We start from the raw sequence: 13,820 nt of genomic DNA on the forward strand, positions 1-13,820 counted from the left end.
AAGCAGCCCCTCCTGTGGTTGGATGCACGATGCATTTGAGGACCCCTGACCTCTGGCAGGAAAGAGCGCTGAACTGGATGCCCAAGTGGGGCTCTGCAACTTGGAGGGACTTTGAACACGTCATGTGGTGTCCTTGCCTTGTTTCCTCCATGGGAAAGAGAAAATGGTAGGAACACCTCCTTACAGCTGGTTTTTCGGTACTAGTTTCTTAGATCGCCTCTGAACTGGTCTTGAAAGGAGAGACAGGATTTGAAAGTGAGGCTGAGGGAAGGCAATGGAGAAGGAAGAGTTCTGTGTTAAGAGGCAACAGGAAGAAAGCTGAAGAAAGTGTGGGAGAGCCTGGAGCTAAGATTTTGTCACATGGCACTGATGACAACTTCCTGATGATTTGTAGGTGTCAGTATTCACTCTACCCCAGGTGGTAGTCAAAGCTCATGGGGTCGAGCTGGTTGCCCACTCCCCACAAAGTTTCAGATATTTTTTTTTTTTCTAGCCTGAAACCCTTGGTTTCCTCATCTCCCACTTCCCACAACCCTATATGTCCAAGGTCCCTGGTGAGGCTCTGAGTGCAGAGCACACTGGGAATTCTTCCCTAAACTCAGCTGGGTGGCTGTTTCCTGTGGCACCTGCAATGGAGCCAGCTGAGGAAAACCTTTGGTCACGTGAGGCCCTTCCCTGGGCCACAGTCTCTCTCACCTTCTGTACCCTTCCTTGGGGCCATGTGAGTGAAGTAGCTAAAAGCTGGAAGCAGGAAGGGGGACTATGTGTGGAAGCTAGAAAAGAGCATGGTGAGCTGGAATGGACAGAGAACCTAAAAAGTGAAGAGCCTACTCTTCTTTAACCTGGAGGCCATTGTGGAAATGGTTAGTGTTTTTTGCCAAAACCAAACCCCAAAAACAGATGTTGAAAAGCAAATGCTGAGCCTTATTTTTCAATTCTGTGTTAAGAATCCTGAACAGACCCTCCTTGCTTAGCTAGGGGACCCATTGAAGAGAAAAGGTTGGAAAGCTCTTACCCTTCAGATCTACTAGCAGAACGTGGGCATTGACATAGCTAGCTGCTCAGTTTTGCCACCGATCTGTCAACTGACTTTTGCCTGAGAGAAAGGCATGAATTCTCTTCCCCGTATCAAATCCCTTGTCCAGGATCTCTTGGAGCCTTTATTCATCTGGGGGAGCTTCTGATCCGTCAGCTTTGTTATTTTTCAACGTTTATTTATTTTTTGGGGGACAGAGAGAGAGCATGAACGGGGGGAGGGGCAGAGAGAGAGGGAGACACAGAATCGGAAACAGGCTCCAGGCTTCGAGCCATCAGCCCAGAGCCTGACGCGGGGCTCGAACTCACGGACTGCAAGATCGTGACCTGGCTGAAGTCGGACGCTTAACCGACTGCGCCACCCAGGCGCCCCTCAGTTTTGTTATTTTTAAGGAAAGAGAAATCAAGTCGCAAATACTTTCTTTGACCTGAGCTTCCCTTATTCCCTTAGCATATCTTTTTCTTAGAAGCTTTGCAATTGAACTTAATTGTTGCTTAGGCTCTGGTGCATTTTCAAATTCACACCTGCACAGTTCCCCTTCCTGTATCAGCCTCTGGGACTCTTGAATTTAGTGACCAGAATATTGAATCATCATGAGATTCCTAAGGCAGTTTGCTTCCCCATGTTTTAGGTCTATCGATTTGTGCCTGGAATCAGTAGTCTAATTTTTTAAGCTATATGGGCAAAACTCTGTGAAGGTTGAGTGTGCATTTTTGTAATCAAGTAAAGCCTGCAGCAGCATTAGTCTAAGATGATCAGTGATATTCATGATCAAGGTACATAATTGAGGCATAAATTTCTAAATAGCTGGCATGAATGACCAGTTGGCGGTACTTTCCTGTAGCCAAACTGAGTTCTCTTCGCCTTCAGTATCTATTCATTCATCACGAACTATTTATTGAATGATTGGGTGCCAGACTCTGGTTTGTCCACAGTATGTCCCAGGGCCTTTGGTTCCCACCATCAGCCAGTGCTGAGCACCTGTCCTGTTTCCCCACCCCAACCCAGTCCTGAATGTCTCATATTTAAAGGGTTGAAGAAAGCATTTCTAGATTAGGAATGGGAGGGTATGGAGAGAACACATAACTCAGAGTCTCCGAATGGAAGCATGTGGAAACCAGAAGCAGGGATGGAGGGCTGAGGCCACAAACATGGTCTCTTTTGAGCCAAACCCTTACCAAATGGAGCAGACTCCCTAAGATAACCAAGGCGGGTTCAGCTTTAGGTCCAGGTGTTAGAGAATCATGAAATAATCAAAACAGCGCAAGGGATGGAGAAATCTAGTCTGGGGATTCTCATGGTGCCCAGACTAGTGTCACCCAGGAACTTGTGAGAAAGTACATCTAAAAATCGTTGCATTCCCAAGGGACAGTATTGGCCTACTGAGGGCGATAGGATACAAATCATAGAGAATCACTGAACTTCTGGTAGGCTTCCATTTTAAGGCTTGGAAGTTTGTATACTGGCTTTATGGTTGAAGCTGTTTTCTAGTGAAGAGAACCTTGCCCTATAGCCAGAGGGGTGTTGGGTGAGGGGTAGGGGGTGGTTTCTGAAATCTGCCCTCTGTCTCCTCCAGCACAGATAATGGTGTTTCTGATTGGCCTTTGGGAAATAGAGGGCCTGATGTAAACATGGTCTCCTTAAAAGTTGGCGTGATTAGTGCTGTGTAAAGAGGCATGGTTTTGCAATTGGGCTCGCACACACAAAAATCTTTTGAAAAGAGAATTAGGTACTTAACCTTTTTGTTCCACTTAACACATTTACATGTACCAAATATAATGTATACAATTATAGAAGAAATGGGCTATCTCGAAAGTGGCCAGAATATTTTAGGGAGTTGTGATCTAGAAGATATGAGGGATTTGTTCATTAGTACACTAATGGCGATCCAATAACTAACATTTTGTAGTGAGGCATGTAAATATTTAGTAGCTGCAGCAACTATAATATGGTGTCAAAGCCACAGGGTCGGTCTGATAAAGCTGGAGTTTTGTTCTTTTTTTTTTTTCCCCTCTCTTCTCAACTGAAGGAAATGTGAAAGTTGCTAGAATTTAGTAAAACTGAAGGTGTGGTTTTTATTCCATCTAAGTTTGTGGGTCTCTGAATTCTATCCGGTGGGCCCTGGGTTAAGCAACCTGGAAGTCGGAGATAGTATGAAACTGTGTTTATTTTTCCCAACTGCTGGCATTAGCAGGCACGAGTATGTTCTTTGTGTTGCGTTTCTGTGTTCTAACGTGCAAAGCTGCCTAGCCTGTGCCATTATGTTAACTGTGTGCGGGTATCAGTAATGTAAATCCAGTTGACAAAACTGATTTCTAGGTGATTGGCCGTAAGCCGTTTGCTAGAATACTGGAAATTAAAGGCTTCTATTGTCTGCACCCAGAAAGAATTGGTTAAAGATTCTGTTAAGCTTCTCAAAGCTAATCTTTGTTTTAAATTCCACGTTGCGCTGTATTAGGCTGATGTTGACAGATGTAGGTTGCAGGGTATTTGAACTGCTAATTTAACCTTAGTGGGACTAATGTGGCAGAAATGTGGAATTAAACGTCCTGGCCCCACCCCACAATTGGATTGTGATCCAGTTGGTTTGGTGTGGGATCCAGCTGAGATCAGTTTGGGAGCTCTGCAGGTGTTTCTAATGTACATGCAGGGTTCGTGAGCAAAATTCGGGTTCTTTGCAGAGTATTGCCAAAGACCTCTGACTTGCCTATTGGGATCTGATTGTCCTAAATTTGACATCTTCCCTGAACACTGCCTGCTCTTCCTTGTCTTCTACGCGGCCTGACGCCTCTGCCTGGAGTGGTCTCTGGGAACAGATCATCATGAAGGGCCTGGCACGCTGAAAACGTTGACTGCATCCTTCAGGCCCCAGGGTGTCTCATGCAAGGGTGCTGGGCAGGGCCTGGGTACATTTGAGTGTCTTAGAAATAGCTTTCCAGCAGTGATGAGGAGAACAGGTGGTGCTTTGGGAGGATCTGGGAGAGAAGGGGTGAGGAATGGGATTTGGGTCTAGATGAGAAAAAGAATGGAGGCACTACAGCCAGCTTTGATGGAGTAAAGGGGAGAAAGGAGTCAAGGGCCCTTCCCAAGTGCCTCCTTGTTGCTGTGCGGAGCACCCCAAACCGTCTGTGCAGGGAGCAGAGTGGGGATCTGGGAGAGCTCCGTTTTGGATGTGCAGACTTCTGGAGTCCTGTGCAGCCTCCACACGTACTTGCCCAGTGGGGGGGGGGTGCAGGTGTTTGGCTCCCAGGATCAGTGTGGGTGGGGAGCTGTAGCCAAGTGTGGACAACTTTGGGGTGGCAGGGGCACTAGGGCAGATGAGATCCCCTTAGAAGTAGCCTGGAGAAATGAGAGATGCTGAAATGTACCTTCACAGATGCCCTACATCGAAAAGATGAAAGAATAAAGCATCTATGAAAAACTAAAGGCCCTTGTGTCTTGCTGGTCGTTTGGCAGAGAGGCTGTGTGGTACCAAGAGCTGGGCTTTAGCCTGGGGTGTTCACATGCACCTGGCCTCAGGAGCCAGCTGGACTCACGCAATTTACTGGGATGTGTTCATTCACTGATAAAGTTTTCAGAGAAGAGTTGGAAAAGTGATACTTACTTGGCACTGTAAGGTACAACCACATGTGTGTCGTAGTTCGCCCCACCCAATGACAACGTTTAAGACAAGTTTGTAAAGTGTAAAATAGCACAAAACATTAGCTTCTGGTGCTCCTCCTCCCCTAACCCCCCAAGTGTCTGAGTTCCAAAATGTTTACGACCTTAGTAGGTAATTGTGGTTAACATAGAATGTATCACACAGCTCGACTCTAACCCGGATCCGGAATCAGAGTGTGGGAGTAGCGGGAGGTCTTCGGGATCATCTTCCAGCCCCTTATGTTAAGAGCAAAGAAAGGGGCACGTTCCCATCCGTGCTGAGGAGCCCCTAACCAGTTTGTCACCCCTGTACCTGCTTGTCTGCCGGCGAGAGTCGGGCTTGGTTAAGCTCCCCACGGTTCTGTGAAGCTATCACATGTGAGAGGAGACAGCCTCTCTCGGGAGCACCAAGTAAGTGGAAGGCGTGGATTCATTTTGCTGCTACCTGTATCATGCTATACCTCGGAGATTTATAAATAGAAGTGAGCACTCTGAGAGCCGCTGTGAAACTGGAGTGGGAAAGTGATACTTGGATGTTAAATGTGCTAAGTACTTCAACACCGTCGGAAGGTTCAATTTCATCTTCCTGAAGAGACACTTAGAACTCTTACCGCTAAATACAGACTGAGCAGTTTCTAATGAGTATTTTTGACGGCCTTCCCGAATGACTTGAGTTGGGGACTGTGCCTGGGCACACATTCCCTTATCTGGTAGAGGCGGGAGGGTGTGGCAGTGCAAGAAGTTGGTGCCTGATGGCAGAGGGACTTGGGGATGCCCATCTGCCTCGCTCCCTCTGGGAACCCCTCACACAGGGTACTTCTTCTGGGTGCTCCTTCCAGGTGCCCAGGGTGTTTGTCTGCCTTCCCACGTGGAGGTTTGGCTCTCTTGTTGGAAGGGGTCATACCTTGCTGGCTTTACTCTCCTCTCCCCACAGAACCATTCTGCCTCAGCCCTCCACACGACTTTACCTAACTTCTTCACTCCAGGGTTTTAATACCCTTTTGTTTCAGTATAGCTGTGTGTGTTCGTAGCCCTAAACGTCGTATTGTTTCTTTGCACTTGAGTTTCTAGAGACAGTATACCATATTACTATTGTCCCTTTTTAGTCAGCATTGCTTTGAAGATTACTTTTAATTTTCTTGGCCTGTTTCCCAATGATGAACTCTGTACATGGTACTAACACAAATCTCTTTACTGAACAAAATCCTTAATTAAAAACGCTTTGGATCCCCTTTTGCTAGCATAGTTGTTTTTTTGGTTTTTTTGTTTTTTTTTTAAACTATAGATGATCTGTGTTGTGATGAGGGTGTTGAAAATACAGAGACTCCATAGACAGGCAAGAAACAGTAGATTGATTATCCCATTAGTGAACAGAATATATTCTACTGACACCCAAATTTCTGGATGATTTGTTGCTAGAGGAGGAAGCGATGGAGGGGCTTAATGATGTGTTCAGAGACAGGGTGTCCTTCCTGCCGTGCCTTAGCCGGGCTTCCCCTCCCTCCTCTTGGGCGATGGCTCTGTGTCGGGGGCTTTATGCTGTGAAGGCAGGGTGGTCAGGGAAGAGCTTCTGAAGAAGTCCTCTCAGGCTTTAAGCTGAAGATGTCAAAAGCCAAACTGTACTGAGGACACCTGATTCACATCTAATCTCTTGCATTAAGCCTAGATTTGTTCCGGGGCAGGGAGGTGCAGCTCACTGAGGGATGCCATCTTCTACAAGAAGGAGCACGATGATAGTGACGTCCCAAACGGCCCGTTGTGAACTGGTGCAGACAGAAAGAAACCTACATGGGAGTTTGGGCTTGGTGTCTCGCTAGCTGAGAACTCTGGGCGTATTTCTTGTCTTTCCTAAACTTTACCCTTCTCTTCTTTAAAATGGGAAGACTGGCACCCAAAAGTCTTAAGATTCCTAAGCAGGGGGTACGTGGCTAACAGTTTTATGTACCATCCTAGCATGGTGTAAATAGGTGGTAATTAATTGCACCGAAAAACAGTAATACAAGAGCTGCCAAAGGCAGAGGGGGCGTGAGTACCAGGCATCAAGAATTAGGAGATCAAATAGAATCCTTTTGAGCTAGCAATACTTCGGGCAGCTGTAAAGTAGGAAAGGGGTGACGAAGCCCTGTGCGGCTTCAACTTAGCAAACAAGGGGAGGAGTGACCAAAATAAAGCTGGGCCTGGAGCACAACAGAGCTGGGCTAGCAGAGGCTACCCTTTGAGGGCCGAAAGCCGGGTAGAGAGGTGACCCAGTATTTGCATACAGGGGGTCCCAGGAGGAGGGGGTGTGCTGAGAGAGGTGGGAGTAGATGTCAGAAAGCTGTCCTCATCGGGGCACCTGGGGAGTTCAGTAGGTTGAACGTCCAACTTCAGCTCAGGTCATGATCTCACGGCTTGTGAGTTCGAACCCCACGTTGGACTCGGTGCTGACAGCTCGGAGCCTGGAGCCTGCTTTGGATTCTGTGTCTCCCTCTCTCTGCACCTACCCCACTTGTGCACTCACTCATGTGCTCTCTCAAAAATGTTAAAAACAAAAAAAAACTTAGAATGCTGCTCTTGTTACACATGTCAGAGGTGATGACTGGGACTGAGGTACAGAAAAGGGGACACAGAAATGCAATAGGACATACCAACGTGGGGCTTGAGGGAAAGTGAGGGATTCACGGTGATTCCTAGGTTTGTGGCTGTCATTGGTGAGTGGAGGCTGGTGCCACTTCTGTGGACAGGGCATGGTGGGAGGGGGGAGGAGGGATGGGGGAGAGACTTTGGTGCCAGGAGGCCTGAGGATTCGGGGTTAAAGTGAGTGCTTGCCCTCCGCGGGTTCTTAGTTCAGTGACTAGTGTGTGGGTGGACTGTGGCTGCTAGAACACAGGGCCAAGTATGAGGACAGGGGTGCCACACAAGCCCCCGGGTGGGGCACGTGGTGTTGTCTTCACATCCAGGGTGGTGGTTCTGGAGCTGTTCTGGGGTTTCTCTCAGAGTCGGCTGGAGTGGTGTCTCCCTGAGCATTCTGTGTACGTGTTGTCGATTGGGAGGCCACAGGTGACAAATTACTCTCCACGGGAAACCCAAACAAGACCGTATTTCAGCAGGATTTCTTCAAAATAAAGTTCCCATGGTGTCTGGCTGATGAGCAGAGCTTCCCTTCAGTGGAGCAGCCTCAGGGGCATTGAAGTGGTACCTGTTTCCACTGTCCTTCCCAGGAGGGCCGCATCCAAAATGGGGAGGAGGGGGAGATTGACCTTGCTCAGGGAGCTCAAGGCCTTACGCTGGTTTGGTGGTAAATGTTTTCAGGAGGTGGTCTAGCAATAGTCCTGTCTCTCGGGGATCAAAGATGGGGAGCCGCTGTGACCTGGGGAGCAGCTGTGTTGGTGGCCCGTGTTTTCCCCGGTTGCTGGAGGATGCGTAGGTCCCTTAGGGTCCTGTGCTCTTGCCTGAGGCACAGGCCTTTGAGGGACTTTTCCTGCTGGGGGTAATGCATACTTTCCTCACGACAGCCTGGACCTGAATAACACTTGGGTACGAAAGCCCTTGGCCATTGGCTTCTTTTTCTAAAGGGGGTTCTGCTGGGCTTAGGAGAAAGTGATTTATTAAAAAAGCAAATTGACCCAAGTTGCCAGCTAAGTCCTATTCACAACTGGGATGAATGGGGATGGATTATGTTTTTGAAGGATATTGGGTAGAATTCCATGCTTACAAATACCTAATGCAGAACCAGCCCGAAATAACCAGGATTTGAAATGGAGTGCTTTTCCCCACCTATACTTCCTATTAGGACTTTGGTAGTAAAATCCTCCAATGTCGGAGACCGAGGAGATTAGTCGGGGAGTCCCAAGTCATAGCCTGTTCTCTAGAGGTGAAGAGACAGAGACCCAGAGAAAAAGAAGTGACCCAAAGTCACACAGCAGGTAAAACGACCAGGAGTGACATCAATACAAGGTGGAATGCGACAGTGTCTTAAGAGTGGTACAGAGGCAATGATGTAGGCTTTAGAAGATGGGGAAATAATGCCCTGCTGGGATGCCTGAGTCAGGATGTGGGGGGGGGGGGGGATTTGCTTGGAGCAGGGCTTGAGAGAAGGTACATGGCAAAGAGGCGAGGTCAAGTAGAGGGAAAACCATGCAGGGCAGTGGTGGGCAAGTGTGCAGTTTCAGGGCCAGTAGTCCAGTTTGGCTGAACTCCAACACCATCATTGCAAAGAGTGTCGAGATCGTCTCCTATAACCTTGCAGCAAATTGGGGGGATGGGTGTACACTCTGCAATGTGGTGAAGGGTTACAAAGCTCCTGCTGATGGCCAGAACTGGGCCATCTGTGAGCCCTGGGCCTCCAGGTCCTGAGTCACTTACCATGGCTGACGTCATTCCCTGTCAGGGAGCTGAAGCCGCTCCATGTACCTGAGAGAAAGGAGTCACAATCCCAAACAGCCTCCAGACCCTGTGGTCTCAGCTCAGAAACTCCAGGGGAAGGTCCGAGGCATGGGAGACACAGATTCCCAAGCAGCCCCTCCAGGGGCTGTGCAGCGAGCCCAAAATCCCAAGCAAGACACAAGCGAGAAACCCAAAAAGCCTCCAGACCCTGTGGTCTCAGCTCAGAAACTCCTGGGATAGGTCCGAGGGATGTGAGACACAGAATCCGTAGCAGCCCCTGCGAGGCCCCTCAATTAAAAATGCTTTAGAATGGGGGTGCCTGGGTGGCCCATTTGGTTAAGGGTCCAACTCTTGGTTTGGGGTCAGGTCATGATCTCCCTTCATCAGCCTCTGTGCTGACAGTGTGGAGCCTACTTGGGATTCTCTCCCTCACTCTCTGCCTGCCCTGCCCCCTGCCCTCACATTCTCTCTTGCTCTCAAACAAACTTAAAACATTTTAGAATGGTCTAACAAGAGGTGAATTTGGGGCTCCTGGGTGGCTCAGTCAGTTAAGTGTCTGACTTCGGCTCTGGTCATGATCTTGCAGTTCAAGAGTTAGAGCCCTGCATCAGGCTCTGCACCGACAGTGTGGAGCCTTCTTGGGACATGCGCACGTGCTCTTGTGTGCGCGCATGCTCACACACACACACAAATAAACTTTAAGAAAAAAAAAGTGAACTTACCTGACTTTAGCCTACATGTCAACATCAGATCTGATATCCATCAAATTAGGCAGCAGTTAGCACTAATGCCATTGTCCACACGTTGTCATGCCCCAGAGCATGTTCTGTGTCTCCAGTTTGCTGTGTGGGCTGCTGCCTCAGGGAGCCTGGCAGCCCTCACCCCTGCCCCCACTGCTCTGGCTCCTTCTCTCCTGGCATCCATATGTAGCTCCCAGAGAACCTTCCTGAGTTCTTTGGGTAGTCTTTACTTTTCCTTCGCATGTGATCCTCTGCTCAGGACTAAGGCTCAGATGCATCCCGTGCTTATCGATTTATTTTAGGTCGAACCTTTACGCAAAACTTCAAGCCTGTGGGTGTGGCTCCTGCAATTCAGTTCTCCTTCTGGCAGTTACAGGTTGTCTTAAAGATGGCGTCAAGCTCAGGTCTGTTTCAGTGTTCACGGTCGAGGTCTGGAGGTCCAGCTGCTAATACTCTTAGTTGTCTGGGAGGGCTGTGCTTCTGAGCTGTTTTCTAGGGAGTTTATTGTGAAGTATTGAGAAGAGAGGTGACACCTGTTGTTATCCCCAGGGTCCGGTGGAGGTCCTATGAAATTCAGTGAACATGGGAAACATAAGCATCTGCTACAGGCTTCTTTATACAGCATCTTTCAATGTAAAGATTTCTCAGAAACAAGGGGAGAAAAAAAGACACTCTAGTGACAACAGGGATATTCTAGAACTATAAGAGATCTCAGAAAGCCACTTGTTTTTCCTCCAAATATTTGGTGGGATTTACATGTTTTCAAGTAATTGCTTGGATAGCCAATTTGGAACATCCATTTTTTTCCCCCATCTTAATGGTGTCTACTGACCAATGGTATTCACTCAGATCCATCTCCATTTGATGATGAGTTTGTGTGAGCTGAGACCACATTGCTCTTTGCTGCACTTGAATGGTGGCTATGGGTTAGGGTTTCTGCAGCCCAGCTACCACACCAGAGCCTACTTGGGGCTCCCACACCTAGCCCAGATCTCTATCTTTCTAGTCGTCTCTGGTTGACAACGGTGTCCTCACGCTGCTTCCCCACTTCTTGGCTGTTGATCCAGATCAGAAGCAGGGCCAATATTTGTTCCCCTTGCTGATAAGCTGCAGTGTACTTGGGTTGATAATGAGCAGCCTGTGGTGCTTCTCTGTTCCTTCTGCCCGTAGCCTGCTCTGCCCAGGAAGCCACAGGAGCTGGTAGTAGTAGTGGGCCAGTGCCAGTAGGTCTGTGTTTTAAACTCACTTCCACGTTCCTGGGTTTTCTCCTCTGGAAGCGGGGCGATGGTTAATCTCTAGGAGTATATATTTTGTGCCATGCGCTCTAGAGGGACTGGAGACAGAGCAACGCGTCCTCCTGGCAGTGGATTTGTGAGCTGGATGTAGATGGCTGAGTATAGCCCTTACAAGCAATTCGTTTGCCAAACCTGTTTCCCAAACATTTGTTCTCGTTCTCTCTCTCTCTCTCTCTCTCTCCCCCCCCCCCCCCCGACTCTCTGCTTGAACGTCCATGTTCCTTAGAGGTCTGAGAGGCTGCTCTTACCATTACTTGTCACTTAAAGGGATAAATATAGATGCATTTATATCTGAGGGAGAGTATCTTCTTTCCCCTTCCCATTTGGTCTTACTGAAATCCCTCTGACTGCAATTGATAGCTGTTTCATCTCATTTCTGATAAACTTGGAGCAAGATCAGTCTGGTGGTTAATAGCATGGCTTTTATGATCCATACGCATGAATAAGAAATTCAAAACCATATCTTCTGGCTCAAACACAAAAGACTCTTGTTTTTGAAAAATTACATTTGCAGTGGCACAAGATGGGCATGTTAGAGAATCAAAAGGTGAGACTGTATACCTGAAAAGGCATATATGTAAATTCTCAGGGGGTGTGTGTGTGTGCAGAAGCGTGTGTATGTACATAGAGAAATGTTTTAGGGTGTGCTGCATCCAGAGAGGAAGTGAAAGCATGACCGGCTGGCTGTGCCTCCCTTCTTGAGGGCCCTTAGGAAGGGTATGTGCTATTTGTAAGCCCTTTGCTGAACTCTTCCTTCTTCTGTTTGTGGATCTTGTGGAAGCCTCCGAGGGAGGGCAGACTGTTTTGGCAATGTTCTTCATTGTTATCCTTAAAAGAAGGCAAGATTCTTTTGGGCTCGGGCCCTTGTCAACAGATCCCCTGGAAGGCAACAGTTTATCCACAGCAAGTAAGTGACCAGAGCTCTTTCCTTCCAGAGATGAGAAGAACCAGTCCATCATAGTCAGCGGGGAGTCTGGAGCCGGCAAGACTGTGTCAGCCAAGTATGCCATGCGCTATTTTGCCACGGTTGGTGGCTCAGCCAGTGACACCAACATTGAAGAGAAGGTCCTGGCATCCAGTCCCATCATGGAGGTAAAGCCTTTCCAAATGTATTTGGCTTTTCTGGCTGGAGTTGCTTCCTCTGGCAGCAAGACTGCTGGGTGTCCAGCCTTATGTGGTTGCCCACAAGAATCCTTAGAAAGCGGTGCATGTGCCCACATTCGTGTTTCCCCTGAGAGTCCATTGTCTACAACTGAGGAAAAAATTCTAAAGGTGCCCCTAAGACCACGGAATTGGGAGTACTCTAACCTGGTAGTGCCTTTCAAGTCCCTAGTATAGAGTGGAGTGTCCTTTTCCTGTCCTCCTTGTCCCTTGACTCCGCTGGATGCTCTAGTGAATGTCCCTCCATTCTACCTTCCCCCCTGCTGCTGGTCCTCCCCCTCCTGCCATCATGTGTTAGCAAATCTGCATTTCATCTGAACCATCCAATGCTTGAAGGCCTGCTGGATCGGGAGGGCAATTTGCTTGGGCAGGGGTGGGAGGACTATGTAGAAGATTCCTTTTTTCTCCTAAAAACATTTGGACATTTTATTTTATTTGGGGGTTGAGGGGAAGGGTGGGACCAAAAGCTATGCGGTGACACAGAATCTATTGATCCTCAGCAGTTACCAATGATGGCATGAATTGGCCAGCTTGGGTTCTGTCTGGATCTTGACTCCTCACCCCCAGCCTCAGAGCAGTCAGTACAAGTACAAGTCCAGAGAGATTTGCTAAAACTTAGATCCTGCTGTAACTCATCATGTTTTAGGGTCACAGCTCCATTTCTCTCTTTCTTTCCTCCATAAAAACTTAATTCTGATAAAGTAGATCTAAATGGGCACGCAGTTTCTGGCCAGCTTTGGTTTCCTGCCTCTGAAATGGAGGCTCTTGATTATCGTCTAGGTTACAGTCTGGTAGGAATCGGGCCCCTGCCAGTTTGGGGCAGCTCCTTTGTTTTAGGAAAAATTCATTTGCGACTGAAAGCTGCCAAAATAGCATCAGATTTCTCTGCAGTGCCTTGAGCCCCATCGATTAAGAGCCAAGTCACCAAGATGATTGGTCTCTCAGATTCTTTTGGAGCTGGAGGAAACAAGAACCTACCTGGACCTTCCCAGATCCCCTCTCCCCCCCCTCCCCCGCCTCTTCCTTTACCAAGTGCTGGAATAAATTCTGAGTCTCAGTTCATAGGAATTCGTGGCTTTTACAGGCATAGTCTCCTGACTACACAGTTGGATTATCTTGTAGAACTTGCATTCTCTGTCTACTGACCGGACACAATATATTCATTAACAATTCAACAAAAGCAGTTTCCATACTGTTCTTATATGGATTGGGAAATGGTCAATACAGTTGGAGGCATTTTTATTAAACAGATGTAAACAGGAAAACTTTTATCCTGTTACAATGGTTCTTAAACGTGACTGCATCAGAATCACCTGGAGGGTTTGTTAAATGAGCTTGCTGGATTCACCCACAATGTTTCTGATTCAGAAGGTCTGGGGTAGGGGTCCCAAAACTTGCCTTTCTATTAAGTTCTTAGGTGGTGATGATTCTGATGGTCTGAGTACCACAGTTTGAGAACCATTGGCCTATGAAAAAGGTAAGGGCTCACTGGAAAATATGGACGAGTAAAAGGAAATAAGTCCCTGCCTAACCCTACAGCTTGCTGAGGATTGTTCAACATTTGGGTCTGTTTCCTTTCAATTG

General features: G+C 47.9%; 1 protein-coding gene across 3 annotated transcripts in view; it reads left to right on the forward strand.

Annotated features, from left to right (window-relative positions):
• The window catches only part of MYO5B (myosin VB), a 341,784-nt gene that overhangs the window by 180,721 nt on the left and 147,243 nt on the right, over positions 1 to 13,820 (forward strand). For all 3 annotated transcript variants that reach the window (XM_040478861.1, XM_040478859.1, XM_040478860.1), the window contains exon 5: positions 12,011 to 12,167. In XM_040478861.1, coding sequence (XP_040334795.1) covers positions 12,011 to 12,167 — 157 coding nt within the window. The remainder of the gene's footprint in view (positions 1 to 12,010; positions 12,168 to 13,820) is intronic.

Source organism: Herpailurus yagouaroundi, unplaced genomic scaffold, assembly GCF_014898765.1.
Source record: "Herpailurus yagouaroundi ecotype Mexico unplaced genomic scaffold, PumYag 142, whole genome shotgun sequence".
Classification (NCBI taxonomy): domain Eukaryota; kingdom Metazoa; phylum Chordata; class Mammalia; order Carnivora; family Felidae; genus Herpailurus; species Herpailurus yagouaroundi.